The sequence below is a fragment of the Scomber japonicus genome, chromosome 2 (assembly GCF_027409825.1).
Source record: "Scomber japonicus isolate fScoJap1 chromosome 2, fScoJap1.pri, whole genome shotgun sequence".
In the NCBI taxonomy this organism is placed as follows: domain Eukaryota; kingdom Metazoa; phylum Chordata; class Actinopteri; order Scombriformes; family Scombridae; genus Scomber; species Scomber japonicus.
Window position 1 is genome coordinate 28,432,819 of NC_070579.1, and position 27,568 is coordinate 28,460,386.

Sequence of the window (27,568 nt, forward strand, 5' to 3'; positions counted from 1 at the left end):
CCTTCTCTTAAGTTATTTTAAGATAAATGTCCCATGCACCTTTAGTAAAACCTGCAACCTCTCACAGTTTCTCTTTCGACCTTACAAAGTTTTAAAGCACAGCATTGGCATCTCTTTTCCTGCTCGCTCCCTTTGCCCCCTTGCTTGTCTTCTTGCCCCGCCTGCGGCTGAGTGCCGAGTTGCCCGGCTTGGCTGTGGTGAAGGTGATGCACTGGGAGTCCAAATAGTCCATCAGCTTGGCGGCGCCCAGGCGGATCCCTGCTGCTTTCAGTCGCTGCTGGAGCTGGGACAGGACCAGAGGCTTGTACTGGAGGATCTGGCTGTATAGTCCTGAGTCAGACAGGATGAAGGAGCGCACTGCCCGCAGACGATCGTGGAGGCGCGTGGCCGATTGTGACGCTGAGATGCCGCCGTCGCTGTCTGAGTCGCCATCAGAGGAAAGACATATCTCTGGGTTTGACCTGCAGTGAGAGAGTCAGGGGGTTGAAAAGACATTTTTAAGCATCTTGTGAAACCATCCTGTACATTTACCCCCTTTCCACTCCAAAAGCTCTTATTTTGAATGTAAACATGTGACAACAAAAAACATACACATTACTAAACATGACAGCATGGTTTATAATAAAGAAATATGAACATTAGATATGTTGCCTGTCGGTCCCTTTTAGAAGTACCACAGCTGATTTGGTAAACCAGAGGACTCTTTTATTCCTCAACATTTTAACTCCAATCAATATTGTTATGGTAACAATAAAATTACAGTTTGTAATGAGAAACACGTCACTCATGAAGACCAACTCATAAGAATTCTAACCTATGCATTTCCCCTCAGCTCTATGCAGCACTTCAGCATCTTTCAGCTCATTGTTTTGATTGTTTTGCTGCATCTCTATGGGATGTGTTAACAGGCAACACTTTATCAATAAAAACTTTATAGGGTGGTAACAATCAAGTGAAGGGTTAGGGGCTTATTTCGCTGCCCCCAAGAGGTCAAAAATATAAATATTTATGTTTAGAGTATGACAACTTAAGAGTAAATGATTTGAGCGCTAAACATTTCACACACTTGAATCTACACTGTACCTTTCAGATTCTTCACTGGCAGCAGTTGAAGAGGTGTTGGAGCCCTGTGAGGCAGACAGCGGCTCTGCATCCTCCTCTCTGCTGAGTTTCACAGGAGAGATGGCAATGGGCTCTTTAAACTTCACGGTCTGGGCGCAGGAGACCGGCCTGCTGCCAGCGGCCGCTGAACTAGTGGGAGGGGGTTTTAATATCTGAGCAGTGCCCCCCGCAAAGGGTGTCTCATCTTCAGAGTCAGAGTTGACCAACTGGTGGGTGTACTGATGGATTTCCTTCAATTTGAGGATCATCTGGCGCTTGGGTAAAGGCCGAACACCAAACCTGTGCAGAGGAGAAAGTAAGTAGCATTTGTGACGGACAGAAGAAAAAACAAATGAACGGGAGAAAAATAGTCTAAACAGAGAGCAGCGCCAGACAAACTAAGTTGGCAGTGACACCAGGGGAGGTAATGGATAAGCTCCTCAGTTGCCTTGATTAAAAAAAGAACAGATGAGGCCCTGCTTTACCAATTCTTTAGTGCGAGGACAGGGATGAGTGTGAACTGACTGACCTGTTCAGTTTGTTCTTGAGGTCCGGTGTGTCCATGTCAGAGTAGTGCGGCATGGGAGTGATGGGCACCAAAGAACGACGCTTTTTATTGTGCGATCGCACTACAGAGAGACAAACAGGTAGAGATTCTTATGCACTGCCACTGATTCCTGTACCGCAGCTTCATAAATCAGACAAATGTGTGTAGTGAAATGGAATTAGTAAATATCTTCTTTAATGCAGTGCCTGTTTTCTTTCAGTTTGTCTCATCTACAGCAAGAAAGGTTTACATCCTCACCACTTTAGACACATGAACTAGTTGTTCTCACAGGAAAGTGGGTATATGAAAAAGAATGGAATATGGAAAACAAATACAACTACTGAGCCAACTAGCATATGAACAAGTGGAAACCGCAGCTACACTGCTTACTCAAATGACAACATCTTGGGGCTGTGCTGCATTGAGGCTGCTGTCACTCTAGAGTACATTTTCAATGTTTGTATTAAACTACCTGAGACTACCTACCTGGGGTTTTAAGTGGGTTCACCCTCTGAGAGAGGGGAAGAACAACCTCCTCCTCTTCCTCCTCCCAGCTGTCCCATATTTTAGAGTCCAGGAGGCTGTTAATTTTATCTGGTGTGGTAAGGGTCGTGGGATTAGGCGGTGAGGGGGTGAAGGAGGGGCCTCTAAGAGCCTGTTGACTGGTGGATGTTTGTGAACTGAGGGATTTGGATGGAGCAGAGGCAGTCACACCGTTCTGGTGGACATGATGACCAGACTTGGTGTTTTCTGAGCTGTGCTCTTGTAGGCTAGATGCTTCGCTGTCTTCAAGCCTCAGACTGAAGCAGCCCGGATTTTCTCCCAAGTCATTGCAGGCGTCGAAGCCCCACGAGTCATTGAATGCTATGGGGGGCTCGTCCGTGAAGCTCTGCTGAAAACTGGAGTCTGCAGCTTCTGCCTCTCCACTTTTTCCTTTTGCTTCTTCCTGCTCCCCATCATCATCTGTGCCTTTACTTTCACAATCTCTCTCTTTTCCTCTGTCCTTAATTCTTATTCCGCTCCTCAGCTCAGACCCTGTGCAATAGTGATTGCTGGACTCTACAGAATGTATACTCTGACTTGAGGATTTACTGCGTCTCTGTGAACTCTGAAAACTTTTGTGAGAAGAAGAAGAGGGTTGGCCTGAAGGGTCAGACAAGGGGGAGAGATGAAAGCTCCCTAATTCTGTCTTCTCTGGGCTTTCAGAGGGCACCCTATCCCTTTCTTGACTTGTCAGCCTCCACTTATCAGGCTCGGTGTGGAGCGGGGAGTCAGCAAGAAGGACAGGGGGCTGGTGAAGGTCTGAATGCAGGGGTGTGCTGCTGTGAGGATGCAGCTGGAGGTGAAGAGAGATATTTTGCCTTGAAGGAGGTTCGAGGACATAGGGGTGGGTTGAGCTTGAGAGGTGTGAGAACTGACCTCCTTTTAACACAGGCGATTCCACTTCTCTGTCCTCACTCATAATGTGACTACTTGTTCTTTTAGGACAAAAGTTGAGATCCAAACTAGAGCTGCAGGCCCCCACCCTGTCCTGCTTCAACCTGGAGAGACTGCCATCTGTTGGGCTGATATGGGCTGAATCTCTGGTGGGATTGTTTGAGGTCTGCGGTCTGTTGTTAAACGGTAAAGCAGGAGAAGCGAAAACAGTGGATGAGGGTGATGAAGGTTTAGGGAACAGCTGCGTCCTGCACATGCTGCTTTTGGTCTGAGTGGAGCTGCTCGTGCTGGTTCTTTGAAGCTGGACTGGTGTGGATGGGATCAACCAGGAAACCTCTGGAGAACAGTCTACCGGACTCTGGTCATCGCCGGAACCTGGTTGACTAGAAACCGTGACTGAAGATGGACCACTGGGACTAAAATCCATACTACTGGGATCTTTAAATTTTGGGATCAGCTGGGTGTAACTTTGCCGAGTCTGGGCAGTAAAGGGAGAAGGTGGAGAGGGATTGCAAGAGTTAAGAACAGCAACATCTACCTCCATCTCCTCGCTTGAGTCAGACAAAACTACTAGCTCTGGTTCCTTCTCTTTCTGGGGGGAATCAGGAGAAAGGGAGATACAAATGCTACGAGGACCTTGGCTTTCTCGCTTCAAAGGCAAACATTGTTCAGGTTCATCAGCATCTCCACCACCGTCCCAGTCAGCCACTATCCCAGGAGACAAACCTGGGACAGGCAGGTTGGATGTACTGGGTCGAGGGCTGAGGGAATGGTCATCGACTACGCTTGCTGAGGACTGAAGCAAAGTTCTGCCAGACAGTTCAGATGAGGGTTTGTGAGGGGACTGGTTTTGCTGGGATTGGAGGATGTGCGTTTTTGGTGGGGGAGAGGTAGTACGTAAGGTGGAGGGTTCTTCTTCTTCTTCTCTGTATACGCCCCAAGAGTCTGAGAAGAGGCGGTTGTAGCTGCGGTCTAGGCTTGAATTTGGCTGCAGGCTTTTGTCACTGAATACTCTTGAGCTTCTTTTGGGTTCTGTCAGTTTTGTGAACACTTCTCCATTTTCTTCTTCGTCAACCTTCTCCTCCACGCTGTCATCCTCCTCCTCCCTCTTTCTCTGCGTGGCAGCAAACTCATAAATCTCCTCCATCTCCTCCTCGTTCACCTGTTCTTCTTGCAGCTCTCTGTCGCCTGATTCGACATCAGCGTCTTGACAATGTTCTAGACCTCTCTCTTCTCTTCCTCCATCCCCATCTGTCTGCTTGCCGTCGTCATCATCATCATCATCATCCTCTTCGTTCCACATGGAGCGGAGGAGCTCCATGAAGGCCAGGTCTGTTTGGTTGTTGAGATGGTCCTCCTGGTTTGTGTAGTCTGCCTCAGCTTGGTGAAGCTCACAAAGCTGCTGCAGCTCCGGCAGATCAAACCTTAAAAAAGTGAAAAGAGAAACAAGAGGAGTTGTGACAAAACTCTTTTCTAACTTTATGACTGTAGAACAACATAGGATTTCACGAAATGTTAATGCACATCACTTGAACTTAAACAATTATTTCACCAAAAAGAACAAAATTGAATACAGAATAACAAGTAAGTAAAAAAGGCACTGGACACTGAAGAGTTAAAGGAGTTTTAATTTCTTTACAATTTACTATTACAAAACTTGGATGTGAAAGTCGCTCTCTAGATCAACGTATTGTTTGTCTGTTCTGGGCTACTGTTGAAACATGGCAGGGGCAGGCTCTATGAAAGAGGACCCACTCTCTATGTAGACATAAAAGCTCATTCTAAGATAACAAAAATACAATGATTCATAGTTTTAGGGGATTATACACCAATTAAAACATTCATATGAATATTAATTGCATTTTTGCCAAGTTCGTTTTGCTAGATGCTGCTAAATTCTACTCCTTGCACCTCTAACTGAATACATGAGAATAAAAGCAGTAAAAGCCAAAGAGGATCACGACAGACATGAGCAGAGCTGTGACAAAAGGTGCCCACAGACTGATCAAACAGCATTCCTTGGATTAAGTTGCTAATTATAAAAAATGCATGAATCACTGGGTGTTTGAACTCCACACTGACCTGGATGCCAGCTCCAGTACATGAGGCTGCAGTGATGCTGGGATGGAGAATTGGGCAGCGTAGAGGTACTGCAGCAAAGCCAACACCGCCTCTCCTGGAACGTCACTCATCAACACCCGCTGAGCTGCTGGCATGCCTTCCTCCTGCACCCCGAAACCACTTTCATGCACCTGAGAGAGGAGACAGATGGAGTAAATACAAAATTGAAAAGACAAAGAGAGCAGATATGCAGATGACAAGCTTGTGTTGTACAGTTCTGTACATTTCTAATCAAAGACGTAAAAGATGAAGATGTTAAAGTTGCATAAAAGGAATGGAAATTTGTTTCAAATGTAACAAATAAGTAAAAATTACATGTACCAGCCTGTTTTGAAAATTAAAGTTTTGGAATAGCTCAGTTGAGCTGAAAGGAATTTAGGGGTGAAGTGTGGACCTGACATCCACTGGAAAGCCTCCAAGAGGAAGAGGAGCTGAATTTTTTGGCCATTATGTGTTCAGTATTGTGACAGTAACAGATTTTTTTCAATTACATAAAGCGCTACATTCACTCATTATCAAAACATTATGACCTGTAACAGTCTACTATACTGTCTTTTTAAAAAGGAAATGATGAGAACAGAAAAGTAGTAATAATGCAGTAATAATTGTTACCATTTCTGCCAGCAGGGGGCAGCGTGCATACACCATGAAGGAATGGGCAAAGTAGACCTCTCCACTGTCCACCTGGAGCTGCACATCACTAAACTGAGGGTTGTTCACCATACTGCTCAGTTCTGATGCCAGTCTGGACAGCGCCACCTACAGAGGAAACACCAGCAGGAGACACTGGGTAGTCTGTTTGTTCTGACGATACAGACTGCGAACTGGAAAAGATCCAGGAGGAAAATGTTCAGAATCCTGATTTTATGTGATTATAAGTGGTCTTACTGATTGGTGGCTGAGGCGCTCTTTATCTCGTGCTGGCTGATCAGTCGTCCTTTTTGCTTGGCGGTGGGTGTCCTGTGCGTTTGCGTGTGAATTTTCTGGTAGGAACCCGCTCACATAGAGATCAGCGTGCTCTTCTGCCTCATCCAGCACGAAGCCGCTCAGATGGAGGTTTGCAGACAGCCTGGCGCTCTGGTCTGTGGAAACATGTACCATTAAACCAAAATGTACGACCAGTTAAATATCTGTGTGAGTTGGCAAGTTTCTCAAAAAGATTAGAACACTGTAGCAGTATTATGCAGTTCAAAAGCTGAACTATTGTATGAAGAAGGTAGTACATCAATTTTCATAATTTTGCCTATACATCCAAACATTTTTGTGTTTTTTGCTGAAAGAAGACACTTCCCTTTCTGACAAGTTCAGCTTATACAATGCTTTGATAACAGAAATCCAAAAGAAAAAACGGTTCTCTGATTTGAATCTCTTTTTAAATATTCAGAATAAACACTAAATAACTGAGCAAGAATGAGTGAGATATGAGTATCTATTGTACTGTAACTATAAATAAATCCTCAATGTAAATAACTTTATTTTAGTGGAACATTCACAGAATTATTTGAAACCTAATTTATTGTACTCCTGGGAGACCACAGTACAAAGGGAACATTTTAGGGCCAGTATAGGAGGGTTTACAAAAACAACAAAAAGTTAAAACTTTCATAAAAAGCAGTAAAATAATCTGGCTATAATATATTACCAACAAAATCACAATTATGATGAATTATTACATACTTTGTTCCAGTTTGTTATTAAAAGGGTTATTTTACTTGTAAATATTTTAGAATACAGTCTGTGACATGGTGTGTTACCTTTAACAGGGCCTGGAGCGGTGTAGCCACACTGTGTGAGCGTCATGCCGTCTTCAGCCAGCTCCATCAGATCTCGGAGGACCTGGCTGCCCACTGCGAGTTGCCCAGTCCCCGGGGTGGAGGGAGCTGGAGAGGAGGCAGCTGTCTGGGAGGAGGAGGGTGTGACGGAGGGCTGAGTTTTTGTGACGGGGGTTCCTTCAGTCACGCCCTGGAGAGACGTATCGGGCTTATTGTTGGTGCTGAAGGAGGCTACATCAGTCTTGAAGTGGAGAGTGATAGAGAAAAGTAGGTGAGTATACATCATGACAGCGCATTTATGTTTTTTAGTATGTCAATTTTTGCAGTTACTGACTGAGACAGGTTTGCTTTTTACAGACAGCATTTTAACACACTTACTAATAACAAATGGTAAATGGACTGTACTTATATAGCGCCTTTCTGGTCTTTACAACCACTCAGCGCTTTACATTACATGTCATTCACCCATTCACACACATTCATACACTGATGGCAGAGCTACCATGCCATCAGGGGGAATTAAACCATTCATTCTCATTCATATACCATTGGTGCAGCAACAGGAGCAATTGGGGTTAAGTATCTTGCCAAGGACACATCGACATGTGGACTAGAGGAGCTGGGAATCGAACCGCCAATCTTACAATTGGAGGACGACCGCTCTACCTCCTGAGCCACAGCTGCCCAATTGATTGCAATAACTGTTAAATAAACGTGACAAACATAACACAGCACATTATGCAAACATCCTGTTGGTCTCTCTCACTGTTGCCGATTCCCAAGGAGTGATGAACTCCCTGAGCTCCGGGGCGTAGAAATCAGACAAACTGGTGGAGCCTTGGTCAAGCAGTGCACTCTTCTGCCAGAGGGGGGCAGCACCACTCCATCCGGGCAGACCGCTGGGGCAGCGGGTCGGGGTGGGGGGAGATGGAGCCCGACTGCGTAGGAGGAGAGCAGAAACGCGTTCCTGCAGCCTCGTCAGGGCCGCCTCAGCCTCCTGAACGAGGAGGAGTGGAGGAGGACGCGGTATGGCGCCCTTTTTTCTCTTCCCATGACCCTTACCTACTCCAAGAAGAGCAGAGGAGAAGAATAGGATCACATGCTTTCTCACAGTTTGTAGCAAGCCTTAGTGCTGTTAAATGTCTACAAGACAGTAATGAATAAACTGCTTCAGGCACTGCCGAACGTAAACACATGCAGATTGTATTAAATATTTGTTCCAGGGGGACAAAGACAACATGAATCCCTCAAGGCATGAAAACAACCTCTAGAGAGTTCCATACTAAATACAACATGTATTGTTTGTTACAGTTAACGTTTTCTCACCGCCCACATTATAAACACAAAATGTAAAACCCAGCCTGTTGTAGATACATCGCAAACTGGTTCCTAAGGCTTAAGGGATCAACATTTTGGTTCCAAAACATGTTAAATGGTAGCAATTCAGCATCTTGCACAAGTACAAGAGGTGTTACAATATTTATAAGACTTTATATAAAAGCAGTCATATACTTGAGTTATGCTGTGTGCTACAACACTCCCTCTCATAGGTTACTGCTTTTATCATAAACACTCCTTTGTATTGACGTGATGTTTCTGTACCTGTGTCTGGCCTCCACTTCAACACAGGCATCACAGAGGTGCCATGGGCAGCAGCCTCTGTTTGTGACTCTCTCTCCTTCTCCAGCAGGGAGGACGAAAGAGCCAGGGCCACCATAGTGTCTTCATCCAGGGGTTCAGTCTTCTTCCTGGGCTTCTTACTCACTGGGAGGCCCGGCTTGGGTGGACCTTTCCTTTTGGTGCCTCCAGTCTGTGCACTGAATGAGACAAATGCAAATATGAGGACTTTAAGTCTATATCACGACACATGGGTGCACTTCTAGGTGACCAACATTAACACAGACCCACCTTACAAAGATTGGAAGGACATCTACATGTTTTTAGATTACAATAACTGAGTCAAAGGTAATTTCGCTGATGGAGAAGCTGTCCCCAGGATGGAAAAAGAAACATGACTGCTTTAAATCTAACAAGTGCTTTCTATAAATCAGTCTGACTGAGATGATTAATTCTTAAGAGCTAGGCAATTAGAGAAACTTAATTCTGGTGCTTTCCCATTTTTTCCAGATGTAATTTATTTTCCAGAGTAAAATCTTTTACGTGCAAGAGCAACATTAAAGTAATTATAGTCATCTGTCTGAAAGTCTACAGGGTGAGCAGGTGTATTAATTGTTTTGGCTGATCAGTGGATTTTTCTCCTGTGCTGCCACTTGACTGATAGATGTGCTGAAGCCAACTCACAGTGTGTTAGCAGTGGCAGTGCTCTGGCTTTCTTCAGTTTGTCTCTGCAGAGCCTGCAGCAGGACAGCAGGGGAGACGCCCATGTCTGAGGAGCAGCGCTTCAGGTGGGTGGAGCGACTCTTCTGGGACTTGAACTTCTTTCCACAGATGGGACAGTCAGGGACACCAGGAGGTGGAGGAGGAGCTGGGATGAGGGTTTCACTCTCATCCAAACACCTGAGAAGAGGGTGAAAGAGGAGAAAACAGCAGTGGAAAATAATGATTATTCAGGGCTGCAGTTCAGTCAAACCATATGTTGCATACCACTACACTCTCTCCATCACTGATACTTGCTTTGCCTCTTGCTGATAAGGCATGGATAATTTCTCTTATCTGCCTTTAATAGTATATACATTCGTTTTGGAAGGCTTGCTGTTTGCAGTCAAGATGTGTAATCTCATTTCCCTGTTGAGAGTCGCTCTGGATCAGAGCTTCAGTTCAGTTCCTACAGTATGAATATAAATGTTTAGACCTGTTGAGGTGTTGCGCGCGCCCTTCAGGGGTCATGTGTGTCAGGTCTCTCTGACAGATCTGACAGAAGAAGAGGCCTCTGTCCTCAAGGTCCCCCGACTGGGCCTCTGCCGCCTCCCTGTCCAGCTCCTGCTGCAGCCGCAGGGCCAGAGCCTCGTCACTGTCCGGGGGATTCAGATGGAGACCTGAACTGGTGGATTCTGGAGTATCTGGGCACAGAAGAGAGGGGGCAGATACAGATACAGTTAAGAGATTTACCAGTTTAATATTTTACTGGATATTTGAACTGGATGTACTGATACTAGACTTCAGTTGTGTCATTCCTAAATTTTCATTCCAAAGTTTCATTCCAGTTAATACGACTATTTAAAATTCTTTATCTTAAATAATTAATTCTTATATCAGCAACATTGGGATATTTAAAAACATTTGGATATATTCAATATTCTCAACATTTTCCAGCCATACTGTACATTGTGCAGTGTGTACTGTGCACACAAATGTCAGTAAAAGTTTGTTTCATGTCCTGCATTTATGATTGGGGTGCATTCAAACAAGATGAAAAACCCAGGAATGAATCCAATAAGACATAACAGCCGTATTATATTAGTTATGTATAATAAAAATCATTTTTATGTGGCCCATCATGTATGCCCATCATGTTATGTTATCTCACCTCGTCTTTCTCCCAGTGGAGGGGCAGTATTTCGGTCCTTCTCCTGCCCTGTTGGCAAGCTCTGATTGTTGTGCTGCAGCCTCTGAGCATTGACTCTCCTGAACTGTTGCATTCTGTTGAGCACTTTGTCTTTCGTGCACAAACCTCTCTCTGCTGCAGAAGCAAATGAATGGGCAGAAACAGATGACCCAGTGTCTCCTGAATCAAGCCCAACCCCACCACTGACCACAAGCTGCTCTGCCTCAATACAAACAGACTGCGTCCCACCGACAGCTGCAACACACTTAGACCCAGAGCCACCATCTCTTCTGTTATTTCTTCTCCTCTTGTCTCCATTGCCTGCCTGACTGGAGGGCGGATGCTCTGCTTGCCTTGGCTGTCTAGGCTTGCGGACTCGTTTCAGTGGCTTTGAGCTGAGGTCTACAAAATCCTGGTCTGAGTCGTTCATGATAATGAGCTTTTATATGACAGCATGTCCCCTCTTGTGACAATTATCCTGCAAGGGAGCATACAGATAGTTAGACCTCGCAGGGAAATATGAACAATTTCACTCAAGTATTTTCTCAATAACTAACATTAAACCTTGGAAACACTACACCATTTTAAGCATTGCACTGCTACAGCAACATACAAAGCGGACAGTAACATTATCGATAATACAAAAACGAGTATAATGGAAATGCTTTACAGAAAGAGTTTGAAAGCTAAATGTGATGGTGTATTCAGTCTATCATTAGTGGACAGAAAGCAGCTAGCTTATCATGCTAACACTGTTTCCTCACCCGGGATTGATGAATTGCTCTCCAGCTTCAGCATTTCCGCCTCATCGTTTGAAACTCTGTTTGGCGTGATTTAATTGAACGTATTTATTCATTATTGTGTTAATAAAGCGGACAGAAAACGTCTGGGGTTTGTTTTCGTTTCAAAATTACTCACTCAACCGCGTCAGTGTAACTTCCGGTCATGTGACAGTGAAAGGGGTCACATGATAACGTCGCGGTAAACCCGAGGCAACATTTTAGTTTTTTATAAGAATTTCCTTTTTTTAATTATTCACAACTGTCATTAAAACAAGTTCTCTTTTCCTTCATTATTTCCCTGTCACAAGACTTGTATCATTATAATTTTAATTCAGGGACTGTGATGAAATGGAATTATGATAAATAGAATCTTAAGAACTGCTATTGTGTAGCAAGCCTATATAGTCTATATTTTGTTAAACCATCTATACACTAACTGTAGATTCTTGTCGAGACCTTACACTTTTCATCACCAGCTTTTGTCATTGTGCTTTTTTTTTGGTGTAAGACAACTGTCCTATATTTTGACAGATACCTTTTAAACTCAGAGCTTGTCAATGATTAGGTCCTCTGTCCAGCTAGCAGATAATCCTGTCTGTTGTTACTCTGTAATACACTGTGTGACACAGAAACTGCCACAAAAGAAACCTCTGAACACTGTGCCAGATCATCACAAGATTTACAGAAAGGAGGACCTAACGACATTCTTCCTAGTGTTAAGACTTAATCAGAATAATCAAAAGCTGTAACTACCAATAAAATAAGTCACTTGAGCCTATTACTTATATTCTGATTTTACCATGTTGACAAAGAGTGTAATTCTGTTTTCACATTCTTGTAGCTGATCTGTGCCACTAAATATTCATTCTGATAAACTGCAAACTTCTTACTCACCGATGAAATGCTGGAGCTCTTGCCATTATTGTAAACTGAGTGTTAATTAGCATGCAAGTAAACCATAACGACTTATTTCACACCTGTGCTGGACCCTAAACTAAATAAACAAGATTTACCTTACAGTTCATACATTTATTTTTCTTTATCGTTTATTATTGATGGAAGTGGATCAATTCCTTGAAATAATGCACCCTCCACACACCTGCTGTAAGTTACCTACATATCATCAGCTCTCCAGCAAGGCTGCAAAACTAGTCAACATCCAGGCTCATCTGAAACTCTAAAAAACTTCCACACCTCCATTTTCAATTTGCAGAATTTCAGGTGGTGCTCTTACTGTAAGTGGTCATCTGAAAACAAACCTAGAGATAAATGAAATTTTAGAGGATATGTGCAGACACAGAGCTTCAATCCCACTAAGACATCTCTCTGGACTAATTTGTCCATCCACTGGCTGAAAGATAAAAACATTGCTGAGCTGAAACAAACACAAACCAACAGAAGGAGTGATGCGTCATTATTTAGTCAACAGAGTACTAGAGTTCTTCTGTTGCACACAGTTTATTTAACAATATGGTATATAAGTAAGAAATGAGTCTTTTACCATTTTATACAGTGATTTCATTCTCTCTTCCTTATATTTATAGTATTTTGCTTAATAACTTGATTTACAATAGGAGAAAAAGTAAATCCCCCCCAATTCAAGTTTTTGCGAGAGGAATGAGCATTGATAACATTTAGTTTTCCTCAGGGGGAAATCTCCAATGTGCCCTTCATCCCTAGATCGCACACACAGCTTAGTGTAAAAATTTGGAGGATGGGGCATCATTCGAGATGTGACCCAACCGGTGATCATTCCACCTCAGCTTAGGGGGCTGGTCTCTTTCTCACATTCTCTTTACACTTTACAATATGTGTATGACAAAATGAAAAAAAAAAAAAAAATACGTATGACAAATTCTTTTTTTTTAATGTCAAAGCAACAATTTTCTACACCTGCAAGACAGACTTTTCCAATTTCCAGGCCACTGAAATGTAGGCTGCAGTCCATGTGTTTCTTTTAGTGACTGTGAGGGTGTGTGTCAGTGTCTTCATGTGCGCCTGCATACATGCCCGTGTATACACAACCTGCCGCAGTCCATTTCCTATTTTTAATACAACTGAGTGCTCTTCATACACACAAGGAGGAAGGTCGCGGCCTCTGTCCCTGAACGCATCGTCTTGGAGTAATGGTACAACGTATGATTACAATTGCCAGGAATGACAGCTTGAGAAGAGAACAAAAAAACCTGGCCCAATTCCCAGACAAATTATTTTACAGTTTCAACACAAAAAAATGCTGTAAGTTTTTTTTTCCAAAGGTACAAAATAAAAAGATATGAATAATATAATGCAATTGTACATTTTCTTTAAAAAAAAAGAAACAAGAAAGGCATGAAATCATACCAAAACAAACCAAAAATAAATTGAGTATTTGAGCACATTTGGTCTCAACCAAAAAATATATTCTTTTTGATTTAAATTTCATTTAAGAAGCAAACTTGCAAATCCCTCAACATCTTAAGGAAGAAATACCCATTACTCGGGTTTTAGGAAACATTTACATTCCCTAGAAGTGTTGACTATTTTTTTTCTTTTTCCCTTGACCAAATGTTTTTTTTTCTTTTTACAACAGTTGAAACTTTTTACATGTCAGTACAAAAGAACGTTCTCAACCTTAGAAAGAACAAAGAAAGCCCTCTAACGGGATAAAGAGTCTGAGGGGAAACTAGGAGGAGGTGTGGGAGGATGGGTCCCTGGGAGCAAGACTGTGTTCTTTAATTCCCAGCAGAAATGCTACAATCCCTCCACAAACTTCTCCAGAGTGTCTCCTGTAGCATCTCCCACCATCCCCAAGTCACTGTTCAGCCCCCCTCTGTTGGGCGTGTTAAGCTGCGGTAGCATGGCGCTCTGTTCTGGTGTCCCCAAGTGGTGGGGGGAACCCGAGTGGGGTGGAGGCGGGTGCTGCGGCGAAGGCTGCGGTTGGTTCTGGACCTGTGGTGAGGGACTGGAATGTGGCGTCTGCTGTGGCTGCTGCGAGGGTGGACAAGGGGATTGAACTGGCGCGGGGGAACGGACCTGGTTGCTGAGGGCATTGGCTAGTGCGGGCTGGCCGGGGAGGTGGGCTCCACCCTGAGGCTGGCCGGCCAGCAGGTGGGTCTGGGGACTCATTGGGCTGGGCTGGGCAGGAGAGCCCATCTGCTGCTTGAGGACGGCCTGCTGCTGCTGCTGGGGAAGCTGCTGCTGCTGCAGCATACGTTGGTGCAGCAAGTTCTGGGTGGAGTCCATCCCCATGCCAGGCTGGGCCATCTGAGCCATGGGTGCCTGCATGGCTATCTGCTGCTGTTGCTGCTGCTGCATGCGGAGCTGGGAGTATGTAGCTGCTGTGCCCTGCGCCTGAGCAGGGAACTGGCCTGGGTGCTGAGGCATCACTCCCTGTTGTTGCTGTTGCTGTTGTTGTTGTTGTTGTTGCTGTTGCTGCTGCTGTTGTTGTCTTAAGAGCTGCCGACGGTAGAGCTCCTGGATCTGTTGGGCAGGGTTGTGTGCTGCATTCATCAGCTGCCCTTGAGCCCCTAATGCGGCCATGCCCTGAGCAGGAGGCTGCTGGGGCTGCTGAGGGGGCATCCCCGGTCTCTGACCCGCCCCACCTGGCATGGCCATGGCCTGCATTGTAGGCATACCAGGCTGCTGTTGCTGACCTGCCTGCTGCTGCGGCTGGTTGGCATGGTACTTGGCTGTTCGCTGTTTGATAAAAGCAGCCATTAGCTGAGGGTTTGATTTGAGGATGTTTAGGACTTGCTGCTGCTGCTGGGGTGAGCTGGGAGACTTGAGGGTACGCAGAAGGTCCTGGAGAGCGTTGGGGGCTATAGCACCAGGTCTCTGCGGTGTCTGTGGCCGAGCACCAGGCTGCTGTGGTATCAGCATCCTCTGGCTCTGCTGAGGTTGCTGCCCTGGGGGCATCATGGCTCTCTGCATGGTCATGGCCTGCTGTGGGGTCTGTCCTGGAACGAGGCCTGGCTGTTGATTCTGAGCTGCCTGCATGGACCCTGCAGCTCCAGGCCACTGTCCTGGGGCCATGCCGGGTTGCAAGACCTGTGGTCCCCGGGGCCCAGGAACCATCTGCATGGGTGGCTGCATTGGTCCAGTCATGCGTTGCTGTGGCTGCTGGGGGTTCATGGCCAAGCCGTTCATGTTGACCCGGTAGTTCTGCTGGTTCTGCTGGGCCTGTGCCATCATCTCGATGTGACGTGCCATCTTGACTGCAGCAAGGGGAGGCTGCTGTGGTAGCTGTTGAGGTTGCTGGGGTGGCTGGGGAAGAGGGGACTGCTGCTGGTGTAGAGGGGAGGCCTGGGGCCCAGGCTTGCCCTGGGAAATTGCTGCCTGAGGCTGGCCATTGCGAGGGGCATTGGGAAAAGAGGGGGACATAACACCTGCTGAGTTGGGGGTCTGCGGCTGGTTGGAAAGTGGCTGCTGGGGCGTCTGAGGAGTGTTGGGCTGGGCATGGGAATTGGGAGTGCTGGGGGCAGCTGGTGGGGACGGTAACGGCATGGTTCTGCCTTGCATGGTAGCCATTCTTCTCCTCATCAGCTGGGCCTGTTGGAGCCTGTGCTGCAGCTGCTGCTGGCGTAGCTTGTGCTTGATGTTCAGGCAGAATGGGACGGGACACTTGTTCTCCTGACAGTGCTTTGCATGGTAACAGCATAAAGCAATGAGCTGCTTGCACACAGGGCAGCCACCATTGGTTTTGCGTTTGCAGCCCTTGGTGTGCTGTACCACTCGCTTCATCTTCTGGCAGGACGGCAGAGAGCAGTTGGCATTGCGACACTGACAAGCGTGGACCAGGGACTGGATGCAGCGTTGGATACTTAAGCGCCGGCTCTCTTGGGGGCTCTTGGAGGCTTCTCCACTCTGGCTGTTGTTGTCGTCGTCCAGGCCGAGGCCCCACTTCACCATCTGGTGCTCGTGTCCCTTCGTGTTGTAACAATTAATGCAAAGATCAAAGTCCTAAGACAAGGGAGAGAGACAGAAACACAATGATTAGCATGAGTCTAAGCAAGACTGATAAATAGATCTACCAGAAGTCCATCAATATAATTCCCATCAACGATTTAAACACTGACACACTTCCACTTACAATACAACTGTTTCATACAGTGAAACATGAAAGTCTAGTTTCAAAACATAACAGCACAAAAGTAGTTACTCACCTCGCACACTGTGCAGTGCCAGCGTGTCTCCACATGGTGCTTGCACTCGTTGCAAGTGTAGACAAAGCGGTCCTGTCCCTGGTTATGCAGCTCAACCAGCATGCACATGGTGCTCCACTTGCACCTCCTGAGGGAGCTGAACTCCCAGTGTTTGTCCCTGGCCAGAGTCAGGAAGGCGTCACGTCCATCCATCAGGTCACAGGAGAGCATGGGGTCAGGGTCAATGATGGGTGGCAGGGTGTTGACCATTGGAGCCGAGTGGAGGTGGATCACAAAGAACACCTTCAGTGGACGATAAAAAACACAAAAATAATTAGAGAAACAAGCATGCAAACAGATTCAACCATGTGCACCACAAGCAGTGCACAAGTATCATTTACTCAACTAGGGGCTAAAAAATGAAACAAGAATACTGCTCAGCTTCATTCTGCTGAATCTTTGTGATCATTTTCTTTTTCAAAATGTGTTGTTTTGGGACAATCGCTGCTACACTTGAAACTATTGCCCAATATCCTCCATGTGACAAAACGATTGAATTTTTCTTAAATTCAGTATCACTTGTAAACGTTATAAAAACAAAACCAGTCTGACCTCTTTGTGCTTCTCCATGGTGGCATAAAGCTTCTGGGACAGATCATTGGCTACATTCGGCATCCCAGGCTTCTTCTTATTGGCTCGACTCACACTACTCTTGTTTTTATTGGTCTTCTTGTTGTTCTTCTTCTTAGCATTTTTGCTGTCACTTGGCGTACCCTGAGGATGATATGCAACCACAGACATTAGAAAAACCAGGTTATCTGAGGATTATACGACATTACTAAATAATTAGACTCACTGTGTTACTACATTATCAAACATAACCCAGTGTTTTTACCTCAGGTGTTTCAGTGGCAGCTGTGTTCTCCTCCTTCTTCCTCTCCTCCTCCTCCTGTTCCAACTCCTTGATGCTCTCCTCCAGCACGTTGGGCCAGAAGTCGCCTTCAAAGTAGGGCAGCTCATTGGCGCTGGTCAGGCGGTCCTCTGTTGCCTGTTTGAAGATGTCCTAAGAGGAAGACCAAAAAAATATCTCCCTTTTACAAATTGACCAACTTTCGCATATAATTTTCCCTTTTTGTTCTTAACATCAAACCATACATCCAGAAATGTGGAGAAAGCCTTGTGTGTGAATATGTGAGAGAACATTTCCCTTTACCTTGTAGTCATGCAAGATCCTCTCTGCAAAGGCCTTGTCTAACATCTTCCTATACCACTCCTGCAGCCTCTTAGGCTTAGGGATCTTCTGGTCAGGAGGATGGCAGTGGAAGATGTAGTCGTCCCCTTCACTGGGCGGACACGCCCAGATGTGGCCCTGGGCATACCTGTGGACACACACACCAAAAGTCACACCAAAGAAACAATACAAATGAAGCCCATTACAAACCTCTCTCCCGAGACTCTACCCAGTTTTCTAATAGTTGGCTTACCCGAGTTTCTTGACATATTCAAGGTAGCCAATGAGGATTTCGTGGTACACTGCTGTTCGTAAAATCCGAGGTCTGAAGAAGTGAATACTGTCAAGGTATGATATGTAGACCCGTCTGCAAAGGTTGAGAGAGAGAATGAGGTTAATAACCCATAACTTACAAAGCAGCTAAAATGCTGCACACAATAATTGGATGTACAGACCTAGTGTTGGGAAATGAGCACTCAGAGCCGTACTCCTGCACATGCATGCCAAAGAAGCACACATCTACACCGTCAATCTCCTCAAAGGCGAAAAGTGCTTTGGTTCTGTAGGGAAAGGTCTCGGGCATGTCACCCGTGTCGACAAACCTGTTGTCATGAAGAGAAGACAAATATTAAAATGTGTGCATAATGGTGATCTTTAACTTGACAGTAGAAGCTACAGCATTTTGTGATACTCAGTCTTACTGCCATATGTTTGAAAGATCTGCTCTGAATCCCAAAATAATTCTATTTACTCAATACTCTGTTTTGCATGCAATTGCTGGACTATTGAATCCTGACCACTGCACATTTATAACTCTCTACACAAAGTGTTCCATGGCTATATAATATAATACAGTATATAAAATTAGTTACATAAAGCCCCCCCCCCCTTTTTTTATTTACTTCCAGGAAATAAGACAGTCAGAAGTTGCCTTGTGTGGTCACTGCTTTTAGCAACAGTCAAAAGAGCATAATGGGACAATTCAAGTCAAGTGTCCTCAAGTCAATCAAAAGCAAACAACCTTGAATCAGTCAACCTGAAGATAACAGGTTCTTCTCTAAAAAGGGTCTCCTCTCCGTGAGGAAGAGACAAGCATCGTAGTCTTTGATCTTGTGTGATGAACACAACATGAACACTTAACACCCTTCTCTGGAGGTACTCAGGGAGTGTGTGCACACTATCTTGTTAATCATGCAGGTCCTACAATCACTCTGAGTAGACATAAAAAGCTTCACAGAGGGCATTCAGCTTTGTAAGGCAGGGGCAATAAAATAAATAACCTCAGGGCAAATATGAGCTGTGCTATATAATAATATAATACCATTAACACACATATGCTTATAAACCTGCTTCCAGAATCTGTATTGGCCTTAGGTGGAAAACACTCAATCACAAAGTCATTATAAATAGCGTCCTCTGTGACACACTCACCTGGCTTTCATGCCTGGTTTAACCTCCACCGTTTTGTCGGAGCTCGCCACCACTCGCACAAACACCTCGCCGGCTTCCGAGTGGTTCTGTCTCTTCAAGTATTTATTCACACGATCCTCTATGTACATTCCCAATCGTGTTGACTGCAGCCCTAAAGTGAGCGGAAACACACAGGAGACATTTTAAAAAGTTGTCAATTTCTGTGAACTTTCTAGGATGAAAGGAAAAGCGTGGGTCACATTAGTTCTAAAATAACCTGCGCTAGCCTTTAATTGAGAAAACCACTACGTCTGATGGCTTTGACGAAAGTGGAGTTTCTCGTGAGACGGTGAGAGCTCGAGTCTGTTCGCACCACATGTCATAAAGGTCACAGGGCAACAAACATCAGAGAACAAATGCCAGTGAAACCACGAGGCAAACAACAAAAACACACAAAGCCGTCACTGCAGGAAAGCCACTGTAAGAGACATATGCAGCCCATATGTAGATGGAGGTGGTTTATATTATTCAGTACTATTGAGACAAAAGTTTGTACACAGCATGAAACATTATCAGGAGACTTGAGATTAAGCATATGCATAGAGTACGAACTTTTTGCAGAGAACTTGTTTTCCTTCCGTGTTTTTCCACTCTTCTTCAAACAGTTGTCACAGATGAATCTGGTAAGAGAGAGACAGAGAGAAATAACACTCCAGTTAATATTCACACAGACAACATGCGTGTTCAGTTATGTCAAGCTATAAAAAGTAAGAGTTAACTTCTTACCCGGATGGCCAAATGACCTCGTAGTGTAAGACGCATATCTGGTGCATCTTCCGTCCACAATCTTTACATTCAACAAACCTGAAGAAAAGCAAACATATAACATCAGACATTTAAAACTTATTAAAAAGTCACAGATCTCTGTAGCAAAGACTGCACAGATTCTTTTCATTTGGTACTTCGACTGCATCGTCTATCCACCCGTATCCTCTGACCTAGTTGACTTGAGATTTACATAGACACACAACAGCAGCACAACATCAAATGCTGTTCCTATTCCCAAGACGGTCCGAGTCGCACTTGTTGTATGAATGATGATATCATAACTGCTGCGACACGAACATCTTCATTCAAATTCCTGTTCCTCCTTTCGTTACGCACCGGCAAGCCAGCCAATGCAAGTGTGCCTTTGTGGGAGGTTTAAAAAGTAAACTGAGCATCTTTTTATTTCTTAAACACTTAATCTATCTTATAATATCATATTCACTCCATGAAAAAAACTACTCGGGACAAGTCTTCTCTGTTGGACTCATTCAACAGAGTTTTAACAGAGTTCCACTCAGCAGGTGGTGCTGCTGAGTTGCCCTGGGGCTTCACTGAAAACCAAGTGATTGATCTGAGAGCACCAGAGAGAAAATATGCAGACTGTGCACCAAAAGCACAAAAACAAAGCCAGATGTGGGTGGCAGAAAAAGAACTTTAAAAAGATGTGATCCTGAACACATAAGTAGGAAAAGCAGTAATATAATTAAAAACAGAGAGGCCGTGTATCTCAGTCGGTTAGACCCTCTCACTGAAAGGGAGCGGGGTTTGTGTCTACTTACGGTTCAGGGTCAAGTACGTCGTTCTTCTTCCTTTCAAATTGGTCTTTTGATATCATTCTGAAGTGTCAGGGAAACAAAGACAAAATGAGAGAAAGGAGTGAGGTAATGGTGAAAACAAGACACAAAGGGCAGAGAGAATAATTCAAATGTAGAAAGAAAAAAAAACAACAGATGCTTCTTTCTATCTTCAGACCTGGTCTCAGTCTGTGTGAAGACAGTTTATATACAACAGATTGTCTAGAAAGTGAATGTGTGAGTATGTGGACTGTTGTTGTGTACCACTTCAACAATGCATTAATAAAAAGCATGACGACACTGTTCATGAGAGTGAATCCAATAAATGAGCTGATATGTGAATATCAGTAACACTTTTAACAATCCATTTATCATTCAAGTAATATTTGATCGCAACTTTTTACTGTAAATAACTCCTTTATGGTTTCCTCTCATCTTTAATTGCAAACTGAATTTTTAGATTTTGGATAATTGGTTAGATGAGATGAGAATAAAACGAAATTGTGAGACTTTTTTTTGCTATTTTCTGACAATTAATGGGCCACTGTACAGTGAATAATCATCAGAACTAATTAAGGAACATTTACATGTTATATCATCATGCATTTTATAATTAAAATAGGGAGACAACTTTCCGGCTATTCTCTAAGAGACTGTGAATGACAAAAATATTATTTTGGGATTATTAGTTAGCTCAGCTTTTCAAATGCTGTCACAAGTGGAGAAAACTCTTCCAATGTTCTTAAACTGCCCGGTGTCTGTTTTTAAGATGACCTGATGGAGATTAAGTGAGAGGGGTATTTTGCTTTGCAGTTCAAAACTTTACACACTGGTTTTATGAGCAGCAGGTTTACGTACGTCTGTGGCTGTGCAGGATCGTCTCCTAGCGTCACACTCTCCCCCTGGATCTCATTGAAGCACTTCTCACAGAAATGGTACCTGCAGGTATACACAATCAACATTCAGCACGTGCAACGCTACACATGTAGCAGATCAAACAACAGTTAAGTGGTGCACAAACGTGTAATATTGCAATGTTTAGTGTTCAGTTCTTTGTGTGTGTACACAATACAAATGAGGGTTTGGTGAAAGAATCACAATTCTAATCTTCATTCATTCTGAATCGATTCACCAATGTTAAAAATGTATTTTCTAAATGTTAATTAACATGGCAGAAAGAAAAAAGGCAACACTCAGCTCTGAGGGCAGTGCAGTACCCAGTTTACAGCACACACACATTTTGTAGTTCAAACTCAAAAAAGTGAAGCGTTTGTGTTTTTGTTTTTCTATTTAATGACTCAATTACCTCTGCAAGACAAATGTGAAGTATATCGTGAATACTACCTATGCCATCACCCTGAGATTAACGTACCGGTAAGCTAAGCGACAAACTCCGGCAGTGACAAACAAGACCGACTGTCCAACACATATTAGCGCTTTAACAACTTAACCAACTCTGGTGGGACAAAGAAAAGTGGTCAGTCTGTTTAACCTCAAACACCCTGCACCCACTCAGTGTGTTGGACAGTGATGTCTTTCCTCAGCCTGCTCCCCACTGCTGGAGATATGACGTTAATAACACAACACCCCCACCACACCCCTGCAAATAGGCAGAAGACTATAAGATGCTTTCAAATAATTCATTAATTAATGCACTTTCTAAAATAAAAAAGCTGCAGACTATTTATAACTGTCAGTTGTGTGTCATATCACATTTGAGTGGAAGAATACCAGTGAATGGTTTGGCACACAGTGTACCAGAGTAAGAGACTAAAAATAGTGCCCCCTTCTTTATTCATTCAATCAAGAATCTGTTGTGATTCCACAGTCGATTCTAAATCGAATTGGAAACCCAAGAATCAGAATTGAATCGTGAGTTTCCCAAAGATTCCCACTCCCAATACAACTGTGCACACAACAGTGGCTGGCTTTTATGTTTTATAATAGACAGGGAATCCCTGAGCTCCTATTGAGAGTGTAAATGGACTGCGCTGCGTGAGCTTCGTGCTGTCTGTCAGCCTCTGCTGTATCACTACTGCTGCTCTCAAAGTGCCCAAAGTGTGAGAAAATAGCTGCAGCTGCGTAGTTCGTACAGCAGGGGGCGCAAGGGAATGTGGTGCAAGCCATCATCTGCTGGCTTTCAACAGAGAGGAAAAGGCAATGATGAAAGCTGTTTGTGGCCTTCACCAAAGCGTTATATTTTCATCTGTCGTACAAGAGAGGGGGACAGCAACGCCAAATTCACTCTGGATAGATCCTGAGTGAGAAAAAATAAATCCAACTAACTGATTTACTGCCTTCAGTGTCTGACAATCTGTCGGGTTCAGCGTCTTTGGAGTGTTTCCCTTTATGTGCGGTGCTGGAACCTGGCTGTTAACAAATGATGTTAGAAAAACCTTTTGATGGTCTCATGCAATGCCAGGACCAGGAGGCAGAGCCATTAAATCTGTAGCTGTCAGGATGACAACTGCCTGGATCACTGTGGTCCCTATAGAACCACAGAGGAACATATCGAATTTAAAACCCATCAAAACACTTAATAGGGAACTGTTCACGCAAATGTGTGGCTCGTATAAGATGATTCAGTGAGATTAAAATTCAAGCTGGTGCCTTATTTTATACCAAACACTCAGTTGAGTCAGCAGCAACCCATAAAGACAAAGATATACACCAACAAATAAACACACACACACACCTGTTCTGATAACTGTAGTATGTGCCCCCAGTAGGTATGGTGCAGAGCTGCTTGCCATAGCAACAGAGGGTCTGAGGAGAGAACTCGTACTGCAGAAACAAACCAGATGACAAAGGTGGTCAAAACTTTTCAAACTAAACCATGACAACAATTCTTCCTTTGCAGACTAGGAAAATACAGAGTTACTGTTTTTTTTTTAAAATTTCAGCAGAAGTTAGCGATGCGTCATAGTAACTGAGCAGCCACTAAATAAAATCATTTCACTGCCAGCTAACAGTAATTTATGCTTTTTATCTTCCAGTTCCCAGCCTGCTCCATCTCACCTTCCTCCCACAGCAGTAGCCCAGGCCCTGCATGACGGGGTCGATCTCTGACTCAAACACCTCGGCCAGCTTGGAGCAGTACTTGTACACACGGGATGTCTTGCGGTTGTAGAGCCAGGCGTTGTTGAACATCAGCCAGACGTCGTCAACGTATTGCCAGGGCTCCTGGTACTGGCCCGTGTCGAGCTTGCGTTTAATAGTGGACAGATCGATCGGGTTCTTAACAATGTCGAAGTAGTCCTGGAGAGAGATGAGGGTATTAGTGTTGCAGACTACATTAATGATACAGTGCTGCTGAATTATGATAAGTAACATTTAACATCTTGTTGCTTATATTTGCTAACATATCGATTAAAAAGGTTTTCTTTTTAAGAGGGTAGCATGTGCATGTGTGCTGCCTACCGGGATCCCCAGAAGCATGGGGTCTACTGGCTGTCTGAAGGGCAGAGACTCAGGATCCTGCCTGTAGAGAGACTCAAGAGTCGGCATCAGAGCCTGGCGCAACTCCTCTGGCTTAAAGACTGGAAAACAAGCAAGAAAAAAGACCAGGCAAGTTTTACACACATATAGCACGAGTAGATCTAAAATGTTTACTATACATGAAAACTAAATGGAAGCAGAAAAAAAAAAAAAAAAGGTAAAGGCCATAGTCTTCCTTTTCTCTCTTCTTATTTTGTGTGTTCACTATCAAATGCTGTACATTTTCCATCAACAGACATCTTGAACACTACGCAGTACTGGTGCATTGTCAGATCCGGATTACGTCACCTGTTTCGAATCAACAAATAGCCAAACAATTGAAACCGAATGAGTCGTCAACACCATCACTCATTACATGACTGTAATCTCAGCGTCTGACTAACGCCAACTACATGATACAGTGTTGGCCGCATGCTTGTGCGAGGAGACTTATTTCTCACTTCAACACACGTCGCTCCTCGCCTGTAAATCAGTTTTAAGTGAGTATCATGATTTGTTGAGGGTGTTCTACCAGCGAATGCACAGCCCTTTCATTATTTGTGTGAAAACGCTGCAAAGATCGAAGAAGGAGCCTGGATGTTGTTCAGAGTCATTGCCAGACTAATAATGATGTGATAATAAGTTTTACTGAAACTCAAAATAAGTCATAAGTCACAGTTGGCAAAGCGCGGTTGTATAAACATTACTGGCAGTGATGAAAAACTCTCTATGTTTGCTGAGCGGATCTTGTTTCTGTCAGTCACAGATTTTATTCATCCCTTGGCATCAGACTCACTTTTCCGCCGTGACTGAGAGGGAGATGAGGAGGCTGTGCTGTTGGCTCCTCCCTCCTCCTCTTCTTTGGGTTCTGTCTTCATTTCCGGCTTTTTCTCTTCAACCTCCATAGGCTGTGGCTTCTCCTCTGGCTCCTCCTTTTTCACCAACGTTGAACCAGAGTCGTCCTCAGTCTATAGACAAACAATGAAAATCGGGTTTTTAAACACAACTCAAGTGGGTAGGATGACAGAGCGTTTTTGTATTTTACAATGTTTTTCTTCTCATTTAGTTGTGTGTGTGCTTGTGAGTCATGGTGCAGAAGTTTTTGTCTGCGTCTCTTGAATTTCTTCTTCTCTTGAACACATCCAAAGTTCACAAATACCAAAATCCATCTTTAGAAAAGAACTAGATTTGTTCAGCTGTTTTAACTCTGCCTATTTTATACTCAATCAACAAGAATCCTGATTGTTTAGAGTAACTGAAATGTTTGGTGCTGACTGCAGCCAAATGATGGAGCACTAAATCTACTAGCTATAGTTAGCCCGGAGTAACAATTATATGGTTTAGTTTAATTGTTGTTTAGATTGTTCAATATAAACAGAAACATGAGGACCGAGGACCACCAATATCAAACATGTTAGTCAAATGATAGGAATATAAATAAATATGAAATATATGGATGGATCATTCAAAGTTAAGATGTAAATTTGAGCCATTCAAACTACAGAGGCTTCATTTGATCTAAAAATGTACTGAGGGTGACTCAGCAGGGAGAGAATGCACAAACGATGTTCAAAGCAGTGTGAATTAATGAGTAGACGGATGAATCAGATGAAGTGTACTTCAACCCACCTCCATCTTGGGCTCAGTTTTGCCGCCAGCGGCCTCAAAATCCTGTTGGTCGTGGTGCGCCTCCGCTTTGACCTCCTGGACGGGCAGATCGGCGCTGGCAGCTGAGGCCGGCGTGGGCACCCGGTTATCCAGACTGGCCCCTGGCTGAGCTGACAGCTATAGAACACAGAGGAAGGAAAAAGAAAAGACAACACGTGAGGTATTTGCAACAGATCAACTGCTTTTCTTCTTTTTTTTTGCATGCAGGGTTGGAAACTATGACATGGATGAACACCTCCCATATTCATGTCATTCCTCCCTTAAGCTGAAAGATGCAACATTCCCCTTGTGATGGATGCTCAAACAGTGATGAAGATACAGTTATCAGACAGAGGGGTGAATGTGGATGGGACAGGTTGGTGCATGGCATTCAGAGTGATGGGAATTGCAGGGTTGGGAGGGGGGGGGTCAATCAGAGTGGAGGACATGCGGAGGGACTCAGTCTCACCGGCGTGGTAGGGGGCTGAGGCGGGGGCTGCGTCTGTGCTGCTGCCGGGAGCTCCGCCTGGGTTTGGGGCTGGGTGGGGCGGGGCGGGGTGGCACCCTGGGCTGGGGCAGGGCCGGGGAGGGTGGGGGTAGAGCTGCGGCTGGAGGGCTGGGGGTGCGGCAGGTTAGTGGACCCCCCAGCCGTGGAGGCGGAGGAGGCAGCGGGCGGAGGTGTGGAGTGCAAGGGGGTTTGGGAGGAGGCTAACTGAGGGCCCAGCGAGGGCCCAAGTGCATTCATGGGGATGTTAGAGCTCTGCTGCTGCTGCTGCTGCTGGAGAGAAGAACACACACAAAGGGGAAGGCACACACACACACACACACGAGAAGCAGACAAACAAACAGTCATAAGGTCAAAGAGACAAACACCACACAGAATTTGAGGTTTACAGAGCACCTTGTGATTGGTATTAGGACAATTTAAGTGCAATTAGTGAGTAGTATGATTGGTTAAAGTTGATCGACTTTAGCTCCCCAGCAATTGGCACAACTTTATTGAACCTAATTTCTCTACACACTGTAAACACTCTTCATGTCTCACCTGGGTGACAGCAGCCTGTGCGGGTGGCTGGCCCATTCCAGGCCCCACAGTGACATTCATGGCCCCCGTTGCAGCAACAGCAGCAGATCCTGGAGGAAACTGAGTCTGAGCCAGAAACTGCCCTTGGCTCGCCGTCTGGCCCACCATATTGCCGCCGCCGTGACCGGTCATCATACCCTGGGCTTGAGGCATCCTGGAGGGTGACATGCCCATCTACAAGACAGGAAAGAGAAAACGTAATTGTGAGTAGAGCAACAGGAATTCTTAGAGAGCTTCCATTGATCAAACCAGAAACATCAGCCGTAGCAAAGATCGATCACAATCCTGGCAGCAGAATAATAATGTATTGACACAGTTTCTTGTGTGTGTTTGTGTGTGTGTGGTTGACAGTGGGTGGAGAGCTGCAACACAGTTTTTGCTAGTGTGAAAAACAAATCATTGAGGGATTTCCTTCTTTTCTTTAGTGTTCTACATATTCAGTTTCTTCTAATTTATGTCTTCCAGGAAAAGAAAGCATGTAAATAAAAAGGAATCAAGTGTATTCCTTTGAATCTAATTTGTTAACTAATGAGAGGCCAAGAGAGAGCACTTTGAGTGACAGCATTGTTTTGCTGTATTCAATTTGTGATTCAAATTATTTATAAATCCAATACATAATTTATCGGGTTGTATTGTAAAAATGGTCCCTGCCAATGCAAACTACAGTTTTACTATCTTTTAAGGATAAATATATTAACAGACGATTAAT

At 44.4% G+C, this 27,568-nt stretch overlaps 2 protein-coding genes across 5 annotated transcripts in view; both read right to left on the reverse strand.

Moving 5' to 3' along the window:
- Positions 1 to 91: 91 nt before the first annotated feature.
- slx4 (SLX4 structure-specific endonuclease subunit homolog (S. cerevisiae)) lies at positions 92 to 10,913 on the reverse strand. The gene is made up of 13 exons (XM_053326863.1): positions 10,466 to 10,913; positions 9,791 to 9,998; positions 9,280 to 9,495; positions 8,581 to 8,795; positions 7,745 to 8,043; positions 6,961 to 7,219; positions 6,095 to 6,288; positions 5,819 to 5,965; positions 5,168 to 5,337; positions 2,135 to 4,509; positions 1,631 to 1,730; positions 1,084 to 1,401; positions 92 to 461 (listed from the first exon to the last, which is right to left on the reverse strand). The coding sequence occupies exons 1-13, from the start codon at positions 10,911 to 10,913 to the stop codon at positions 92 to 94; spliced, it is 5,319 nt and encodes a 1,772-aa protein (XP_053182838.1).
- Positions 10,914 to 12,675: 1,762 nt separating this feature from the next.
- crebbpa (CREB binding protein a) overlaps positions 12,676 to 27,568 on the reverse strand; it is a 49,413-nt gene continuing 34,520 nt past the window's right edge. The window contains exons 13-31 of one of the 4 annotated variants that reach the window (XM_053338940.1): positions 26,821 to 27,033; positions 26,245 to 26,544; positions 25,758 to 25,913; positions 24,925 to 25,096; positions 24,072 to 24,190; positions 23,670 to 23,909; positions 23,347 to 23,435; positions 21,510 to 21,590; positions 20,637 to 20,693; positions 19,816 to 19,893; positions 19,642 to 19,709; positions 19,051 to 19,201; positions 18,075 to 18,221; positions 17,873 to 17,986; positions 17,602 to 17,767; positions 17,284 to 17,451; positions 17,001 to 17,162; positions 16,410 to 16,691; positions 12,676 to 16,206 (exon numbers count right to left, since the gene is read on the reverse strand). In XM_053338940.1, the coding sequence (XP_053194915.1) occupies positions 13,999 to 16,206; positions 16,410 to 16,691; positions 17,001 to 17,162; positions 17,284 to 17,451; positions 17,602 to 17,767; positions 17,873 to 17,986; positions 18,075 to 18,221; positions 19,051 to 19,201; positions 19,642 to 19,709; positions 19,816 to 19,893; positions 20,637 to 20,693; positions 21,510 to 21,590; positions 23,347 to 23,435; positions 23,670 to 23,909; positions 24,072 to 24,190; positions 24,925 to 25,096; positions 25,758 to 25,913; positions 26,245 to 26,544; positions 26,821 to 27,033 (4,971 nt within the window). In that variant the 3' untranslated portion in view covers positions 12,676 to 13,998. Of the gene's footprint in view, positions 16,207 to 16,409; positions 16,692 to 17,000; positions 17,163 to 17,283; positions 17,452 to 17,601; positions 17,768 to 17,872; positions 17,987 to 18,074; positions 18,222 to 19,050; positions 19,202 to 19,641; positions 19,710 to 19,815; positions 19,894 to 20,636; positions 20,694 to 21,509; positions 21,591 to 23,346; positions 23,436 to 23,669; positions 23,910 to 24,071; positions 24,191 to 24,924; positions 25,097 to 25,757; positions 25,914 to 26,244; positions 26,554 to 26,820; positions 27,034 to 27,568 lie in introns of all 4 variants that reach the window. The other 3 variants (XM_053338936.1, XM_053338931.1, XM_053338949.1) reach the window with 3 other exon arrangements.

Coding starts and splice junctions, on each gene's coding strand:
- slx4 (XM_053326863.1), bottom strand. CDS start 10,913: ATGAACGACTCAGACCAGGATTTTGTAGACCTCAGCTCAAAGCCACTG. Junction 9,999..10,465: donor TCCACTGGGAGAAAGACGAG/GTGAGATAACAT, acceptor TTCTGTGCCCAG/ATACTCCAGAATCCACCAGT. Junction 4,510..5,167: donor GTACTGGAGCTGGCATCCAG/GTCAGTGTGGAG, acceptor CACTTTTTTAAG/GTTTGATCTGCCGGAGCTGC.